The 17,980-nt window shown below is 35.7% G+C and overlaps 1 protein-coding gene across 1 annotated transcript; it reads right to left on the reverse strand.

Moving 5' to 3' along the window:
* Nucleotides 1-647: 647 nt before the first annotated feature.
* LOC119791653 lies at nucleotides 648-4,804 on the reverse strand. The gene is made up of 8 exons (XM_038297872.1): nucleotides 4,617-4,804; nucleotides 4,271-4,415; nucleotides 4,082-4,195; nucleotides 3,839-3,983; nucleotides 2,486-2,634; nucleotides 2,243-2,382; nucleotides 1,981-2,152; nucleotides 648-1,298 (listed from the first exon to the last, which is right to left on the reverse strand). Exons 1-7 carry the CDS (start codon nucleotides 4,744-4,746, stop codon nucleotides 1,995-1,997), a joined length of 981 nt encoding a protein of 326 aa, XP_038153800.1. The 5' UTR covers nucleotides 4,747-4,804; the 3' UTR covers nucleotides 648-1,298; nucleotides 1,981-1,994.
* Nucleotides 4,805-17,980: the final 13,176 nt, after the last annotated feature.

Raw genomic sequence — 17,980 nt, forward strand, 5'->3', positions numbered from 1 at the left:
TGCAAGAGCATGCGCGAGTCCATCTCTCCTCGTGCACGCTCTGTTTAAAAGTTGCTGTTCGCGTAACTCATAAAAGCTTGCTTTCAAAAAGAAGATTTGCAATTTTTCGACTATGTCAGACTCACCACTGGTAAGGAAAAATGGGGATGAGCATGTAGGACAGCCTTATGCAAACATATCCCCAGAATGATTGACAATTAGGAGGACCACTTATTTGATGATCCACCCTGAAAAAGAACATTCTCCACTATACCTTTTAAGAGTAAATATGAAATGATCTGCTTAATAGCTCTATTTTTTAATAGTAAAATAAAGTAGTAAAATGTATTATAAAGAATTTATGATAGAGTCATATTTAGTGGATTAAAATTCTAATTAAACACATCATTATTATTGTATACAGCAATCTGTGTGAATAAGGATAAAATTATTAATATAATTTTCTCTTATTCCATTCTAAACTCTTTTAAATCGAATTGTTTCAAACTTACAAAATCAGAAATGACAACCCAGATGTTACATTCAAGCAAAATGTTGATTGTAGCTTATAATGTGGGTCCAAAGCCTCCATCCACCACTCAAGTTTTAAGACAACACTGTGTGAGCAGTAGGGAACAACAAAAAAATACACATAAGCAGCTATGATGTAAAATATTCAAGATAATATGGATAATGGTTGCATTTTTTATTGGAACCCTTCAAACCATTATTGAGGTTGCATAACACATCTTTATTTTTGAACAAAGGGCATTGCCATGGTTATATTTATTGTATCAATCTTGTCTTTGTCTCTTCCTCAAAGGTTGAGTTCCTCTTCTACAAAGCCAAAGGGCATGTTTAATATTCTGTTCTTTAATCGGTGACGACCAAGTGGGCTCTCTTAAACTTTGGTATGATTAATTCCCTGGTACAGTGTCACACATCCAGAAGAGGAGCAGACAAAAATACAGATGTTCTCTAACTCATTAATGGAATTTTATATGTAGGTAAACACCCATGCATGTGAGCACACAATTAAAACGCAATACAATTTTAACTTTTAGTTTAGAAACATTAAAAAGTTCCTAAAATTAACATCTGTATAGGGTCACTATTGTTTTTGTTTTTTTTCATTAAAAGAGTTTAGTTTCCCCCTTATGAGCATTAAATCTAAGTATGCACCATTGTCCTGTACCACTTTGCCATCTCCTGGTGAGGAACCACTTTGAAACCAAACATTTTAATGCAAGCATTTGTCGCCACCTTTTGGTGGTGGATGTATAACACGCACTTCTCAAAATTCATATTGTACTTTCTGCTTTTGTATGGGGCCAAAATGGTAGCTTTAATATTTGCAAATGTGTGTGGAGAGTTGTGTGTCTGTATCTCGATTTGTGTGTGTGCAGTGGGATTTGAAAATGTGTAAATAAATCTGTAAATGTGTGAGGAGATTTGTGTGTCTGTACAACAATCTGCAAATGTGTAAAACTACTTGTGTGTAATCCGTTTTGCAAATGTGTAAAAAATCCACAAATCTGTATTCAGATCTGCAAATGTGTACTGAGATTTGCAAATGTGTAAAAAATCCACAAATCTGTATTCAGATCTGCAAATGTGTACTGAGATTTGCAAATGTGTAAAAAATCCACAAATCTGTATTCAGATCTGCAAATGTGTACTGAGACTTGCAAATGTGTAGATCAATCTGTAAGCACACACAGAGACACTTGTGTCTGAAGTATGTTCGCTTCAAGACCCAGAAATACAGACAAATCATTGGTTACAAGTCAAGCGGTTTTTCAGTTGGCTCTCTTTACACACGTGATTTTTGCTACTCTTCTGCCGTGTGAGATGCACAAATGCGTAGAAGGATTTGTATGTGTATTTTCGCGATTTGTAACCCCTTGCGCAGGCTCGCAGGCTCACATGCTGCCCTGACCGCAGACATACAACTCTCCACACACATTTGCAAATATTAAAGCTACCATTTTGGCCCCATACTTTTGCACTAGAACTCAGATTTCTAGTTTGTGCTTGATATGCCCTTCTGGTTGGTAAACAGTCTCACACTCCTGAAATCTCAGTTCTGCAGCACCAGGTTTATGGGACTTCTTCAGACATGCAGAGATCAAATGGATGAAACTCATGATGGTTATCAGAAGCATAAGGACTCCTAAAGGTGAAAAAAGTTCAGTTTAAAATTCTAAGATTAGAGCAAGACGTCTGTTAAGATAATTTCTGAAAGTTATCATTCGTATCTTACCACAGACAGCAGTGTTAATGGAGAAATTCTGAACATGGTAGCTGTTGGTGAACATTGCACTCAGTCCCAGAACCAGAATGGGGTAAATGCTGAATGTATGGCGCATGTACTTTCTCAAAAAGAAGTTCTGTAGGGTTAACCTGTAGGTTTAGCCAATAAACATTCATTAAGTACTTTTCTTTCAGTTTTTATTTTATAAATTACATCCTGAATCATTATGTTTTAGCAAATTTCTTCCCTTACCATGTAAGAATGCACAAGGAGATTAGGAAAAGGACAACAGCGCTTGCCACCCGGTCCTGCACATAGGCATAATATTTAAGCACTATGCCAAAATCCACCACAGAATGCAAGAGAGTCCACCAGGCAAACACAGCTAACCCATTCTGCGTCTAGAAAAAAGGAATTTGACATTGTTTGATTAGTTTTTGTCCCTCCTTTTTTTGTCTTCTACTACACAAACACAAACAAGAAAACATATTTCTGCCAGATTTTTACTGTGATAGACCAACATAATTGGTAAGTTTTAAAACAAATGCATATTCCGAATAAATCCTGAAAGAGGGATCATGCATTTGTATTGAGCTCTCACCAATTGCTCTGAGAAGTGACTTAATTTATAAACTCAACTAAATTGATCTGTGATTGAAAAAAACACGCAACAGGTCATGGACAAAGTTTTACAGTTTTTGCCAAAAAAAGCCATGAAGTGGTCATTGCATCATGCTGCTGGAATGCTGTTCTTTTCACCAGGACCAGCTCACTTGTCCCTCATGGAGCTAAATGTTGGGGAGCACTACAAAAGCAAACAGAAAAAAACATGTTAGGAGTTGCAAAGTACAGTAGATGGGACTGAGGAGGAGTTTTAGTTTCCAGAGGGACATCAACACTAAACATATGACTTAAAATCATGGAGTTTAAAGTAGGAGAGGTCAAAGCATCCTCCAATAATTTTCATTTTGTAATGTAAGTTTTATTTTAACTGTTCAACAGATAATCACATCATTTTAAGCTTCTCTCTTTTTGTCACCAAAATCATCTTTAAATTCTATATTCAAACAAGTATAGTAAGTATAAGATAAGTCTTTTTAAAATAAAGGTATACAGTTTCACACATTCTTGGGTCAGTTATCTTGAAAAACCTTTCTCTTCTCATATTTTTTGACTATTGTTGGCAGTAAGAATATATTGGAATTATATGTGTCTCCCCCTTATCTTACTAAACTAAAGAATGCTGGATATTTCTATCCTTGTTTTGAGGGGTGTTTGTATCATTTCAGAACAGCAGTCACAGGCCTTGCAAAAAAAAAAAAAAAAATTAAAAATATCCAAATGCTGCACTCAGGACAATCCTGGTCCAGATCCAAGAAAGCATGTGTTTGTTAAGTCAAGACATATCTCAGAAGACTTGTACTGTAATTGCAGTGGAAGGTAGTTCCACAAGGTTTAAACACAGTTTTTAAAATTCATGCAAAAAATAAATAAAAAATCCAAATGCTTTTCCTCCAACTTTCCAATTATCCACTACTTTATGTTGGTCTGTCACGCAAAATCCCAATGAACTCCAAAAGCCTCATTTTATCATAGTCTTATCACCAGATAACGTGTCCAGTGGATCACAGCTGTGTTGTTGATAGTCAGCCAAGCTGTGTGCTTATTGAGGTTGGAATAGGACATGGACAGCATGTAGAAGCTGTATAGTGGTAGAATCCACCTGAACAACATCGCTGGTAGGATGTAACTGCAAAAACCATAAAGAGCTTTAGTCCACTAGCATAAATGGTCTATTTCTTTTTTTTAATCTAAGCTACGTGATATGCAGTGCTGTAAAGAACTTACTGCCTCTCCCTCAGAGGGATGCTACACACCCGTGCAAAGTTAAGGAAAGTCCACATCAGAAAGAATTTGGGAGGGTGGATTTCAGGATTGCAGGACTCAGGACCAAGCACGTTTCTACAGATAGAAGAGCAACAATGAAATAATAAATTCTAGTGAACCCACACTTCTTTTTTACACTTTAGGATGTACCTTTTATGGAGGCTCACAGCTGCATAAACAAGCCACATTTTAGACCACAAGTCAATCGCTATCCAGTAGTTCTCAGACCAACTGTCCATAGTCACCTCCAGGGAAAAGGTCTCAGAAACATTCCAGGATGAGGTCTGAAAAATACCTTAGGAACCAAAAAGCAAATTACTGATCTATAATGTATTTAATCTTGCAGAGTTACTAACACAGAGACTTTAAAAGCATAAATAAATCTTTGGAGTAGAACCCAAAAGTGCACCAGATTCTCAAAATCGTTTTGATTTTCCAATTCCACTGTTGGGATCTCTCCCATGACTGAAATGTGATTGCATATAACATGACTCACCATTTGGGACGTTGTCATCCTTTACCAGATAGAAAAATATTTCTGAGATTATCTGAGAGATGATCGCAAGAACAATGCTGCCAAAATGTGCCACAAAATGGAAACTGGTATTTTCAGTAAGGAGAAGCATGATGGAAGTCCTGGAGTGCTGACTGACTAAACCTGAAAGGTTTGCAAGACGAAGTGTTAGTAACTTTTATCCTGCTTATGGGACTTTGGATCTTGGCCTGCTCTGCGAATGATATTATCTATCTGATTACACCTCTATGCCATGTCACAACAGACCACTTATAGGGTGTAGAACAAGTATTTTAGTTTTCTAATTTAATATTGATTGACATATTAATTAGAGCACCTTTACATACTTTCTTTTAATTTAGCTCACATTTAATCCCAAGCATGAGTGAAAGTAGTTTCTCTGTTTTACTAAATAACACACTATGACCTTAGAAACCTTGAACGGCTCTGAGTGAGGCTCTAAGTGAAGGACATCTAGTTCTGGACTTTAAACGGACGTGTCACACTTTACCAAAGTTCTGAACTCACATAGAGAGCTATTACATATACATGTGGACAAAATTGTTGGGATCCCTTGTTTAATGAAAGAAAAACCCACAATGGTGACAAAAATGATAACAAATAAACATTCTATGGAAATAAACAAAATTCAGATAATCCTGTCCAAACAGGTTTAAACACAATGATTTTACAAAATTAACTAGTAAAACAGACCAGGGCAGAATGATGGCAATCAAAAAATAGCTGTAACTTGTACTGTTGCTAAAACTTTGGCTCCTTTCGGCATGAGCAAACTGCTCCAGTTGTCTCTTCCAGATAGCATGTTTCTGCTCCTTCCAAAGAATGTCACATAGAAGAACAGCTCAGTGTCTTCCCCATAGTAATTCTGGGGTGTTTTTAGCTGTGTTTTGAGTTGTTATCCTGTTGAAGACCAATGACCTGTGACTGATTCCAAGTTGTCTGACACTGGGCAGCACCATTCTCTCTGGAATCTCTTGAAATCCTTGAGGTTTCATTTTACCCTGCTAAGATTTAAGACACCCTGTGCCAGATAAAGCAAAGCAGCCCCAGACCGTAACAGAGCCTCCTCCATGCTTCACAGTAGGGACAGTGTTCTTTTATTGATATGACGCTTAAGTGTAAATTAAATATGGAAGACTTTGGCCGTTTCTCAATATGTTTAGTTGTGCGTTCTCATGTACACGTGTACTCGTTAAATGTCATTAGCCTCAGCCCTAGGACTGTTCCATTTCACAAGAACAGCAGAACGAGAAGGGTCTCTGATTTGATTGGCGAACATTATAAGCGTCACACTAAGGCCCATTTACCAATTTTTTGCATAATTAAGACATTTTTTTCTGTTATTGAGGGCACTGCTGCAACCAGCGGAGCTCTGAGGCTAACGGCAGCCAGGGCTAACCGCAGCCCGTCTGCAGCAGCCCTCTCTCTGCATAGCTGTGTGTGAAGGAACACTGGTTATAATGGTGATATTTGTGTTTTATTTGACAAAATGTTCATTTGATTTCTGTTTATCTGACTGTGTCAATTATTATTCCCCAACTAAATGAAAAAAGTTAGAATTTATTACAATCTAGAGACTATTAATAACAGGAAGAAAAATGCAGCTTCAGACGAGCAGAGCATGTGGTGACGTCACGAGTACGCTTTTGTTCCAATTGACCCATATTTATGCAACATGCTCCGGTTCTCCCAAGTCCATACTTTTCTGTGTTCTTCTCAAGAACATACTTGGCAAGAACACAAGTCCATACTCGCATTCTGCTGAACTGAGAAACGGCCTGTGATTTTCCTTGCCTGATGTCCCAAGCTCCAAGTCAGCCAATCAACATTGGGACCACACCCCCTCTGAAGCCATTCATCACCCAAGATCACCTTCATTAAGCGCCTACAGTAGCCCAGCTCACCTGCTACATAACAGCTGTTGTCCTACCCGCCACTGCCCCATCTCTGCCCTATCAAGACATAAGTCCATAGCAATCCATGGTCTCATTCATCCTCATTTCACCACCAGTGGGATTATGGGGGGAAGATAATGCTAATTATTACCTAAAAATTTAATCTGATGGCATATCAATTCTCAGTACCAAAGTCTTCTGCCGGGGTCTGAGCAGCAAATAACTAATTTCATTCATGACAACGTTTCAACTTGAATCTTTCTCTGACTGAGTCTCTCCAGGTTTAAATCCTTCTTTTCAGTTCTTTGTGCCAAGGTAGATCGTAGACACATGTGATGCTAATTAGTTGAGGTACATGTAAAATGACACATTGTTTTCAGTCTTTTCATTGTTGTTCAGATTGTCACAGTCTTGGTTCTGTTATGTTTTCTTTTGAGTATTCAGTTTTACTTTGCTCAATGTTTTCTAGTTTCAATGGTTTAATTCTTATATTGTTGTGTTTTCTGGTTATTTTTACAGTTTTCTAGGCTTTTATTTGTTGCCCACTGCTGCCCTCTTGTGTTCTCATTTTCCCCTAGCTCCTCTCCTGTCTGCTCTGTTCACACCTGCTTCCAATCTGCTCATTATTTCTCAGTTTGTTCTGTCTCCCATAAAAACACTCTTTGTGCAGTTCCTCAGTGCTTCCTCCAACTCCGTTTCACTGAGTCTTTCTCGTCGAGATAGTTTTTTCCCCTGATGTCTCCATGGTTTTTGGTTTGTTTGGCTTTTTTTTTATGCTTGACTTTGGATTTTTTGATTCCTACCTATGTTGTCTGTTAACAGTTCTTTAAATCATCAAGAGACTCACCTCTGCCTCTCTGCCTCCCTGCCTCCCTGCCTCTGCATTTGGGTCCTCAAACCACAACCAAATCCTGACACAGACCTTTTTTATGAATTTATTTTTAAAAATCATCATGTTAAAGCATGGTTAAAGAGCAATGTTATTACTGTTAGTAATGTCATTACTTTTGTCAGATTCAAATTATTTCTGACCATTGTTGTTTCTTCTTTAATTAAAAAAGGGCTACCACAATTTTGTGTATACAATCAATGTGTATATTAGTTCTTTCTGCATCAAAATTTTTACAAAATTATAAAATTTCATTTTCTTCTAAGCACCATCTATAATTTATTTTACCTGTAACCTGTGTTTCCTTTTAATAACTGCCCATCCCCATGTTAAATAGAACATTAAAAACTTTTTTTTTTTTTTTTTACTTTCTTGTAAAGAAAATGACTGAATGTCATTCTGGAAACATCCAATACACTTTTTTTTTCTTTATTCACAATGAACACTTCTGTTCTTATAAAGGCTTTGAAATAAAAGGAGTAAGATCAAAGACCTAATGTCTGTTTCTCTTACCTGCTGTTGGACAAAAGAAAATGGTATTTGGCTTTTTGGCTTTGTTTGTTTTGGTCTGACACTCTGACACTGCTCAGCTTTTATGACCAGTTGTTCTGAATTATTCATAGCTGGCCTCAGGTTAGTATCTCACCTGCAGGCATCAACTTTCTGTGTTCTGTTGGAAAGACAGAAAAAAATCAAGACTATAAAGTTGAGCTTAATAATTGTGAGGACAGTGGCTCGACTAAAATAACTGAATGTTCTGTCATTTATAGTCTTAAAAAACCATCATGTTTCATTTGACACATATGAGAAATTCAAAATAAATTGGGGGTTTTTATCCCTGAGATTAGGTATTTGAAAGGACCTTTAGACAGAATCAAGATGAATAAGAGAGGTTTTCCAGACAGCCTATGATAATGATTTGTTTTTACACAGCATTCTTTTTTTCTTGATTGTTTTGCAGACTGATAGTACCTGATTGTTTCTGTCATAAGCTGTCCTCTTTTTGAAAAGAATAGAAATATCTGTTATTGTCCCACAGTGGAGAAATTTACATTTGACAGCAGCATCGATGTCAAGTAGGTTCACCCAAAGATAAAACAAACATAAAAACAGTCAATTAAGTATAACATTTTTCAGATTTAGGAAATGAATACCACTTAAAAATGCATTACAGTTATAAGAAATAGCGTTCCCTGAGCCAAGGAAGATTTCACTAAAAAAAATCATTTTCAAAAAAACTATACATAAGATGCAAGTGTAGCTGTTCATTAAAAACAGACTATTTACAATACATAAAAACAAAAAATGGTGCAGACAACAGATTTAAAATTATCAATAGAAATGGGAGTTTAGATCAGGGGCATAAACTGTGAAAAAAATAATTCATTTATTTTTGGTTTATGAGTGTGTGTGTGAGACGTGTGTGTGTGTGTGAGACGGGTGGTCAGTGACATTTTGTTTCAAAGCAGCATTAGTAGTTGACATGTAAGATACAGTATAATAGCGTCCAATGTCCATTTGCTTTCTGCATGTTTAAAAAGGAATTATCTTAGTCAAGGAAGTTTTTGTGCAAATAAAATCTTATTTTTTTATCAGTTACTTTGTTGTTATTCTTTTAAATATTTATGTTTGGAAACAAGTTTACCTAACAGGTTTTGTTTAAAGGTTGGGTCTTGTATCAAGATGATATCTCACCAAACTTAATTTTAGAATGTTCTATGAGTTTGTGTTCTACAAACAACAAAAAGGCTCCCAGGACCTTTGTAAAAGCAATTGGCCCATAGCATCACACATTCTCAACCAAACATATTAATGGTTACTGCTTTTCCACATACGGTATTCAGAACCTCAATCTTAGTCTTACTCCAACACCAGATGCTTTCCATTTAAGAAACAGGTGGTATTCAGCAGGTCCCACATATATGTGTGTTATGGTAACATAGAAAAACGAACAACGTAAATCTAAAAAAAAAAATGTAAAATGTGCATCTTCCTGTAAGGATCCAAGGATGAAACTATTTCATTCATGTTTTAATGCTGCAGCTACAGTTATCTGGAGTTGTTACAAAACAGTGTTGTTGCAACATACAATCCACTTTGTGATTGTGAATCATGTCCCATGAGTTCTTGCGAAACTGGAATGAAATCCTACAAGCGGAGGATGAGAAAAATTACATCTAAAAATACTTATGTACTCTTTTACTGTAGATGTAATATTTTGAGAGGGGTATGGCTGCAGAGCTGCACTGTCAGGACCCAGAGCTGCACTGTGAGGTCTCCTGCGCTGTTAGAACCAGAAGGTTATTTGAATACTTTCAAAGTAAAAGCGAAGTTGATTCAAAGCCTTTCTAAAGTAAAAGCTAGGGTCAGTAAACTCCCCATGAAGGTAGCTTCATTTCACAAACAAGTGTTGTTATGCTGAAAATGTACACGCACAATTTTACACCCCACCAAACTCATATCTGGAATAATAGATATGGGCTACATAGAAATAAGTCTCTGTATTTGAAGCACTCGATAGAAAAGGGCATTTAGTTTATCAGACATTTTCTAAACTACAATAGAGATTGGCTGTCCTATGATGATTTTTGAATATATATAATTTAAACTACTCCTATGCTCATTTTAACACAGTCATAAACTCTAATCAAGCAGCAAATATGTGCAGCAGACTTTTCCCAAAGGCTTTGAATACATCTTCCAGAATAAGCTTCCGGTCCTGTCAGTGCAGGAGACTCCATTTTGCAGGTCTGCAACGAAGGGTCCCGACTGTGCAGATCTGCAGCCCGACTTTCCTCAATGTTTGACCAGTATCACAGGAAACTATTTATAGAAAAAAATTCAGTTGTGTCAAAGATATTTCCACAGGAGACAAACTGAGTTCACTGTCTAAATAAAATGGCTGTTTGTGATGTCTCCATGTCACCAGGATGATGCGAACCACAAAAAGGACACAGAAAATTGCCAGGATCCAAAGTGAAAGGGAAGGAAGAAAACAAATAAGGTAGGTATACATCATACACACAAATAAAACAGTTGTTTCAGAGTAAATATGTTTTACTCTCAACTTTTGATTGTTGTTGAATATAATATAATTTGATGTGTATTTGTGTAACAAGAGAGGATACAAACTTGAAGGAACAATTTTTGCATATTATTTGCCGGGTATGGTAGCATAACCCGAAATAGAGATTAAATTTACTCTAAAAGTAAAAAGTGGCAAAACGATCTAAAAATAAGCACAGGTAAATAAGCAGGTAAATAAGATTATTTGCCAAGTGAATGAGTATTTTTACTCTTAAAATAAGATAATTGCACTTAAAATAAGAAAATGCTATTGTTTTTTCTTATTTTAAATGTAAATTGTCTTGGTCCTTTGGCAAAGTGTCTAATTGAAGAAAAAATGCACTTATAAAATTACTTTTTTTTTTTTTTTTTTGCAGTAAGCTTTTAGAGGTAAACAGTGTTCTTGAACATGCAAATATATTGTAATATCATTAAAAACAGTCAGCAGTGTCACAAGAAACCTGTTGAGAAAGGAGACAAGAAACAATGTAGTTTTCCCAAACAGTACCTGGGAGGCTGTGGTTGCTCAAAAAGTAAAAATTTTAAGAAGCTGTGAATTAAAACTATATGCTATAATAAAGATTATATAGCACATTTAATGGGAGATAATTTATTCAGTTTGAGGTATCATTTTTTTGTTGCAGCTTTAACAGATAGAAATAAACCAGGCCGATGGGAGCACTTGCAATTGCAAAATAATTCTGCATACGAATAGTTTTCCAGTGATTGTTCACTTTTAGATTTCCAATAATGAAAGACAAAAACTTGCTCTTATTTTCTAAAATATTCAGGTTTGATGTTTATTAATATGGAGAGGCGACTGCTCGCTCTTTATTGTTTAATAATCAAATGAACAGTGGAAAAATAAGATATTTCTGACTAACTGTACCTACAGTGAATATAAAAGTATAATGAAGAAATGTTTGATCTGTCAAATTAAATAATCTTACATCTAACCTTGAAACCTTACCTTCAAAGATGTGCATATGACTACCAGGAGATGCATTGTTGTCCAGGATACCTGTCAGCCACAGTATAACTGCAGGATAGATGGTCACAGTGTAACGTACCTGCTTGTCAAGTTAAAAGTTCTCCAACAGAATCCTCAGAGCAGCGGCAAACAAAAAAGGCTTGTTTTTCCCTCAACACCCATCTTGTGACAAGCACCAGCAGAAGTTACATGATATAAAACAGCAGGGAGTCACATTCACCAAGCTAACAGCTCCATCAGGAGCAGCAGTGACAACATTGTGCAGTGATAACGAGATGTTTCAGACTGATCCTGCAAATAGATTGTCAGGTTCAGCAAAGTGGAGCGTGTCCCCCAAGTGGTATACACTGCAACTCCATTTTGCACCTGCTTTGACACTATATATATATATATATATATATATATATATATATATATATATATATATTTGCGGTTGCGGTACTGCGACCAAAGCCAACCACCAGTAGTCATTTTTAGGGTTAGGAGTTAGCAAACACTTTTGCTTTAAGTAACTGTTGCTATTTACCCTTATTTGTTAAATGTTTATAAAAACAGTCATTAAAAATCAGTCATTATACCCACCACTACCTAAAATCTATACAGCAAAAAGGAGACATTTGTTTTATCTCTTTAAAATTATATATCTAAGACTTTTTAATCTTTCAAATGGTTAATCTACTCTCTCCATCTTTGCAATATTTATCAGAGAATGCAACTGTTTCTCTATTTGCACTTTTTTAAAGAAATGTAGAGCATTGTTAGTGTCTGAGACTTAATCAATGAACCAAATCTTTATTTCTTGTAATAATGAAAGATGATAAAAAAGCTGATTAGTAGAAACATCCCCCATCTGTCATTTTAATGGAGATGTAGGATGTAATTTGTTTTAGTTTTGGTTTTAGTGTGTGTGTGTGTGTGTTTTTTTTTTTGGCAATAGAGAAATTGGAAGATGACATCTGAGAACGATTATTCACTCATAATCTATAAGATACTAGGCTTCTTTTATTACTTTGTATTTGGTATTGACAACAAAAATTATATGTGTACAACTAACATCACACCATTATTTGCATGTGTTTTTTATATTCTGGAGGAAAATAATATAGATTATTATAGATTTCATGTTTTTGCACCAAAAGTCTTGCAACAAGGTTTTTTTTAAGTGGTTTGCATGTAATATTCCAAAAAAGAGGCACAGTTTCTTCCTACTTCTTCATATCTGAAAAAAGACGCAAAAAAAGGGAACATTTTAAAAGTATCCTTCATAATTTTCATCACTGAAATCAATAATATATTTTACAATAGCTCATTAAAACTTGCATAAGAGTGGGAGGTTTCATTACTGCCTTTTACAAGGTTTTTAGTCACTCTTATCCTTGTAAAAAGCAACCAGGAATTTTGCCTTTTTTTATAGTTTTACCAATATCCTGAATATCCAGAGGTCCGGGTTGTGGTATTTGTTCAGTCAGGCTCCATAAATCTTCAGCCCGTGGCAGGAGAAAAATAGCATCATGTAATCAGTAAACGTCATAAACGCTGTGGTTATGAGCGCTGGGAGCAGCAGTCTGGACACAGAGAGAAATAAAATACTAATTTGAATCTTAAGAATTGACAGCAAGAAAAAGTGGTGGTCAATATAAAGCAGAGCACTCACTCTTTGTCATATAGAAAGATCAAGGCAATGTTCAAACAAAGGTTGATGATGATGCTGACATGTAAACCATAGGGTAACACTGCAGGTATGGTGTACATCCAGTCATAAGTACACCTGTATAGGGATAGGATAATATCTTTAGAAACCAAGCACACCTCAGCAAACACACTGTGCCTGCAGGGAAATAATCATTTTATATGATGTTTGACCAATCTGGAGCATGTTAGGATAAATACTTGCACAGAGGAGGAATAAATTGACTCTGTCGGAGTGATTTTCCACATCTACACCTTTGGGTTATGCAAAGTGTTCCTGCTGTGGGGTGGTAAATTTCAAGTCACCTGAAGTGAAGCATTGAAAAAAGGAAACACAACATGCTTACCTTCTGCAGAGTCCAGTTAGAAAGTACATAAACATGGCAAAAACCCCAAAATAACTCAAATTCCACAAGCAAAACGTCTTACGAGCTGGAGTTACGAATGTCATGAACTGAGTGTGACATCTTCTGTGAGCTGCCTGAAGATCCCTGTTTTGAGAATTTTTTGTTTAATAGAGATCATAATTTTAAATCCCTTGAGATGATTCATATAAAAAAATAAAATCACCGGTTTTATCTCCTACACCTTAAGGAAAGTTTAAAAGTGATTGCAGCAAAAAACAAGAACAATCCAACAAACATTGGCACAATTCTAGGTGGGCTGTGGTTTGCCATGGTGGAAGTGTGAGGAGGTCAAAGTTCACTGGAAGATAATTTTGTCAAAAAGAGTGAGAAAAAAAGACTGTGCATCGATATATGTCTGTATTCATCAGTCCACTGGCTCTTAAAGGACAAATTAAGTTAAGTTTTTAACAATTCAATCACAGGGAACAACAAGACATATCATAACTAGTTTCACATTGGGTCCTTTTATAACATCCATTATTTCCCCCTGTCATAAGCAGTCTGTCATTTAGTTAACTGCTGGCTGAAGAGCTGAAGAGGAGTAAAAAATGAATCTGTCAAAAAGTAACAAAGATTGACTCATTATGACGATGTCCCATGTTAACAAGGCTGCAAACCTCCTCTCCTGCAAGCATAACATATATCCTACAAATGTATTGTCATGTAAGCCTGCTTCTTGAAAAAAACATTTGTTTTTAATTTTGTTAATTCATCCATTTCCTCTTTTTGTCCATTTCTTTGCAAGAGCGTTCTTTCTTTTTGTTGCATACTTCCGAGGTGGGATTTCTATTAACTAAAATTTTAAATATGTTAAATGAAAACCTCACATGCATTGCACTTAAAAAACAAGCCTCTATGTTTTTGGCATCTAGTTTTTGTCCACAGCGTGGCAGCATTGCTTTATGCCATTGCATTGTGAAGCTGCAAGAGCAGTTTTGAATGTGTTACAAAATGCATCACTAGAACCTCTACATTGAATCTAAAGCATGCACAAGATTGAGCAAAGATTTTAACAGTTTAATGGATTAATTTTTGTTAAAGAAACCATATTTCCTTGTATATATGTATCATCATGTAGAACATTATTTCTTTCTATAAGGCTTTGAATGTCTTGGAACTTTTATCCTCAGTCCTTTTAAATATGCCCACAAATGCTATAGGCATAAACATGGACTGTTTAATCACATTTCAATGCTGCTGAAAAAAAATCTATTTGTACCCTAAACTTATAAGTGTTTTCGAGTATTGCTAAACACAAACAGTCTGTTTTGGTAGGCAAATAGCATTTCAGTTCGTTAAAGTTATTTTAACTAAGCTGCTCCAAAAGCCTAATTTTATTTTGAGCAATTGAGAGATGAAGTTAATGGTTTGCTTTGGTTCATTGTTTATCCATTTAAGCATTAAGTGTGTTTGAGTTAAGGCTACAATCTATCAGCTCTTCGTTGTGTTTTGGTTGTATGTATGTTGTTCTTTTTCTGTTAGGAAACTGATTAAAAAGTTCTGAATACTTCAAAGAAATATAGATATGTATTTTTACAGGCTAAAGTACAATAATAACAATAAAAAGTAAAACAGTTACATAATTATTATTTTTTTTAAGTTATGTTACCGTAAAACAATTTCAATGTAAATGGTGGACACAGGAGAAATGAAAGGAATTATAATTTGCTAGTTTACTATTACTAATTTAGTATAAGTATACTCTATGTAGGAAATTATTTGATATCCAGATGTTTGTTGAGATGTCTCAACTGAAGCATCCAAAACCTGTTTGTTTTTTTTGCCAGTGTGTTTATCGCTGCTTGTGAGGAAAGATTTTATGGATATTGGGGTTAAGGTCCTTCGCTCTTCTCCTCTTTAGCAGATGTATTCATCTCATATGATACTAATTAATGAAGATGGCATTCCATAAATGGCTTTTAGTTCTAAACACACACATACATTAATAGTTTCTGGAGAAGTATGCTACATTAGGCAACTCATAATATCTGATAGACAGGAGAGAGGATAAAAAGCTCTCTGCTGTTAAAACTCTTTATGACACTTAAGTCAAAAAGCTCTTCCCACTCTGTTGAAGCTAAATATATTGAATGAACCATTGACACCTTGACATTGCTGTAAACCTCACAGGCAGACGTCAGTTAATGTTGTGCTCCAAAGCTAAGAGCGGACAGCTCTTCAGCGTTTGTTGACTGACTGATTACTGTGACCCATGCTGCTGGCAAAGGACAAGGCCCAATTTGTTGGCTGTTCATCATCTAATGAGCCAAATCGCATCCAATTATACACCCGCCACTTTTGATCACTTTCATTATGAGGTATATGTGCATGATGGGTATTAATAATATAGAACACTCTCCCTTTGGATTATGATGTGATTTAAATTGGGACTCATTTAGAGCCTTGCAACCTTAATTCCCATGGTTACAGTTGGTAATAGCACAGTTTCTAATTTTAGGGGTTATTTATCAGAAATAAAGATTATCTAAAAAATTTTGCAATGGCTTTAACTCTTTTCAATCAGGAAAGTTAAAAAAGCAAAGACCTTTTTTTGCAGACTTTATTGAGCAATAAAGTCTGTCCAGCATTTGGGGGTTTGGTAATTAGGGAGCTTGATTAACAAACTCTGTAGATATAGCCGTTTGTCTCTTCCAAGCCTAAGCTATGTGACTTTCACGCTGTAATTTTATGCATAACATTCATAGATCCCTATGGTACCAAGGTGCTTGCTAATGTCCCAATTGCATAGCCATGACCAATAGTGGCGACTGTGGCAAGTAGATTACAAATAAGGATGACAGAGGAATATAAAGGTGAGGTGACAAGGGTGGAGGGCTTTCTCTCTCTTCCCCCCCCCCATCTAAACCAGATGCAAACTTAGTCCTTTAGTACTTTAGTCTGAAGGTAATAGTGAAATGTTCAAAGTAGCTTTAATCCACCTTAAACTTGGAAAAAATGAAAAAAAAAAAAGTTTTGACAAAAAAAAAAATTGGGAAGTGGAAGAAAAATTAAATTTTTCTGAGGTGATTAGTATTACATATATTGTATTTTAATCAAGCTTCTTGAAATGTATACCTCTAATAATTTCGACTGCATTCAGCTTCCATAAGAAGTCACTGTACAACTGTTCAGAGTCAACCTGTAGGTAATTATACCACAGTATACCCAATTGGTTGATGGGAACTCCTGAGAAGTGAAAGATTGAGAGCGTAGAAAGCCAAAAAAGGTCCTATTTCAAGAGAGCACAGGCCAAGTTGAGGATATGAAAACAAATAAAAATTTATCTGCATTCAAAGTGGCATGTTACGTCTTAGGAAACAAACCATGCTCTAAACAGGCCATCATCACAGTGAAACTTGGTGGTAGATGAAATATGCTAGGGGCATTCTTTTCATTGAAAGAGAACCCGGTAAGAATTGGCAGTGAGATGAATGGATCTAAATGCAGGGCAATCCTGGAAGAAAATCAATAAGTGGCTTCAAAACGCTTAAGGGCAATTACTTTCAAAGTACGGCCATGGAACGGTTTTAGATCAAACCATTATGTACTAAAAAGGCCCGGTCAAAGTTCAGACCTGTTGAAAGAGCTAAAGATTGATGATCACAGTCTGACTGGGCTTGAAATATTTTTGAAAAGATGAATGGGAAAAAAAAAATCTAGTCACAGTCCTTAAGACTAGGGATTCTAATTACAATGAAATTAAAGATTGATTATTGAAAAAAGGAGATTGAATGCAAGAATGCATGCCACGTTTCTTGGAGTTTTTAATTTAAAAAAACAAACCTGTGCCATTGTTATAATCTTAAAAATCATGATTACTTTGTATTGCTCCATAAAGTCCTAATAAAATACACAGATTTTTTTGTGATTATAAGGGATTAAAGTACTTTGGCAAGGCACTATATGTTTGTCTCAGATCTAAACTTGCCCTTTAAAAACTTGACCAAATCAGAGTGAGAATCAGAAATACTTTGTTTATACCTGGGGGGGAATTTTCGTACAGCTACCCCGGCTGAATAAACGAAGGAAAAAGAAGCAAACAAGAGTGAAAAAAAAAATAGGATAAAATTAGGCTGATAAAAAATTCAAAGTAGTTGCATTCCATAGGAGCAAAGTAAGTCTTCCAAAATAACATGCTGCAAAAACCTGAAAAGCCACGATGTTCTCAAAAAATGGAAGATTGTGGTGACTAATGTTAGCGTTACCCAGACAGATCTGTTTAAAAAATATGGATGGCATGGTGGTCACTAAGGTTCGAGAAGAACAAAATACAATAACTGCCATATGTCATAATTTAATTAAAGATCTGACCCAAATGCAGAAGACCAAACAGAGAGACCAGGGAAAAGTTTAACAGGTTAATTTAGTATAATGAGATGAGTCCAGTG

Source organism: Cyprinodon tularosa, unplaced genomic scaffold (genome assembly GCF_016077235.1).
Source record: "Cyprinodon tularosa strain WSP-4 unplaced genomic scaffold, ASM1607723v1 ctg4, whole genome shotgun sequence".
Taxonomy (NCBI): Eukaryota; Metazoa; Chordata; class Actinopteri; order Cyprinodontiformes; family Cyprinodontidae; genus Cyprinodon; species Cyprinodon tularosa.

Coding starts and splice junctions, on each gene's coding strand:
- LOC119791653 (XM_038297872.1), bottom strand. CDS start 4,746: ATGCTTCTCCTTACTGAAAATACCAGTTTCCATTTTGTGGCACATTTT. Junction 2,635..3,838: donor TCCACTGGACACGTTATCTG/GTGATAAGACTA, acceptor CCTTTTTTCTAG/ACGCAGAATGGGTTAGCTGT. Junction 2,383..2,485: donor TCCTTGTGCATTCTTACATG/GTAAGGGAAGAA, acceptor CTAAACCTACAG/GTTAACCCTACAGAACTTCT.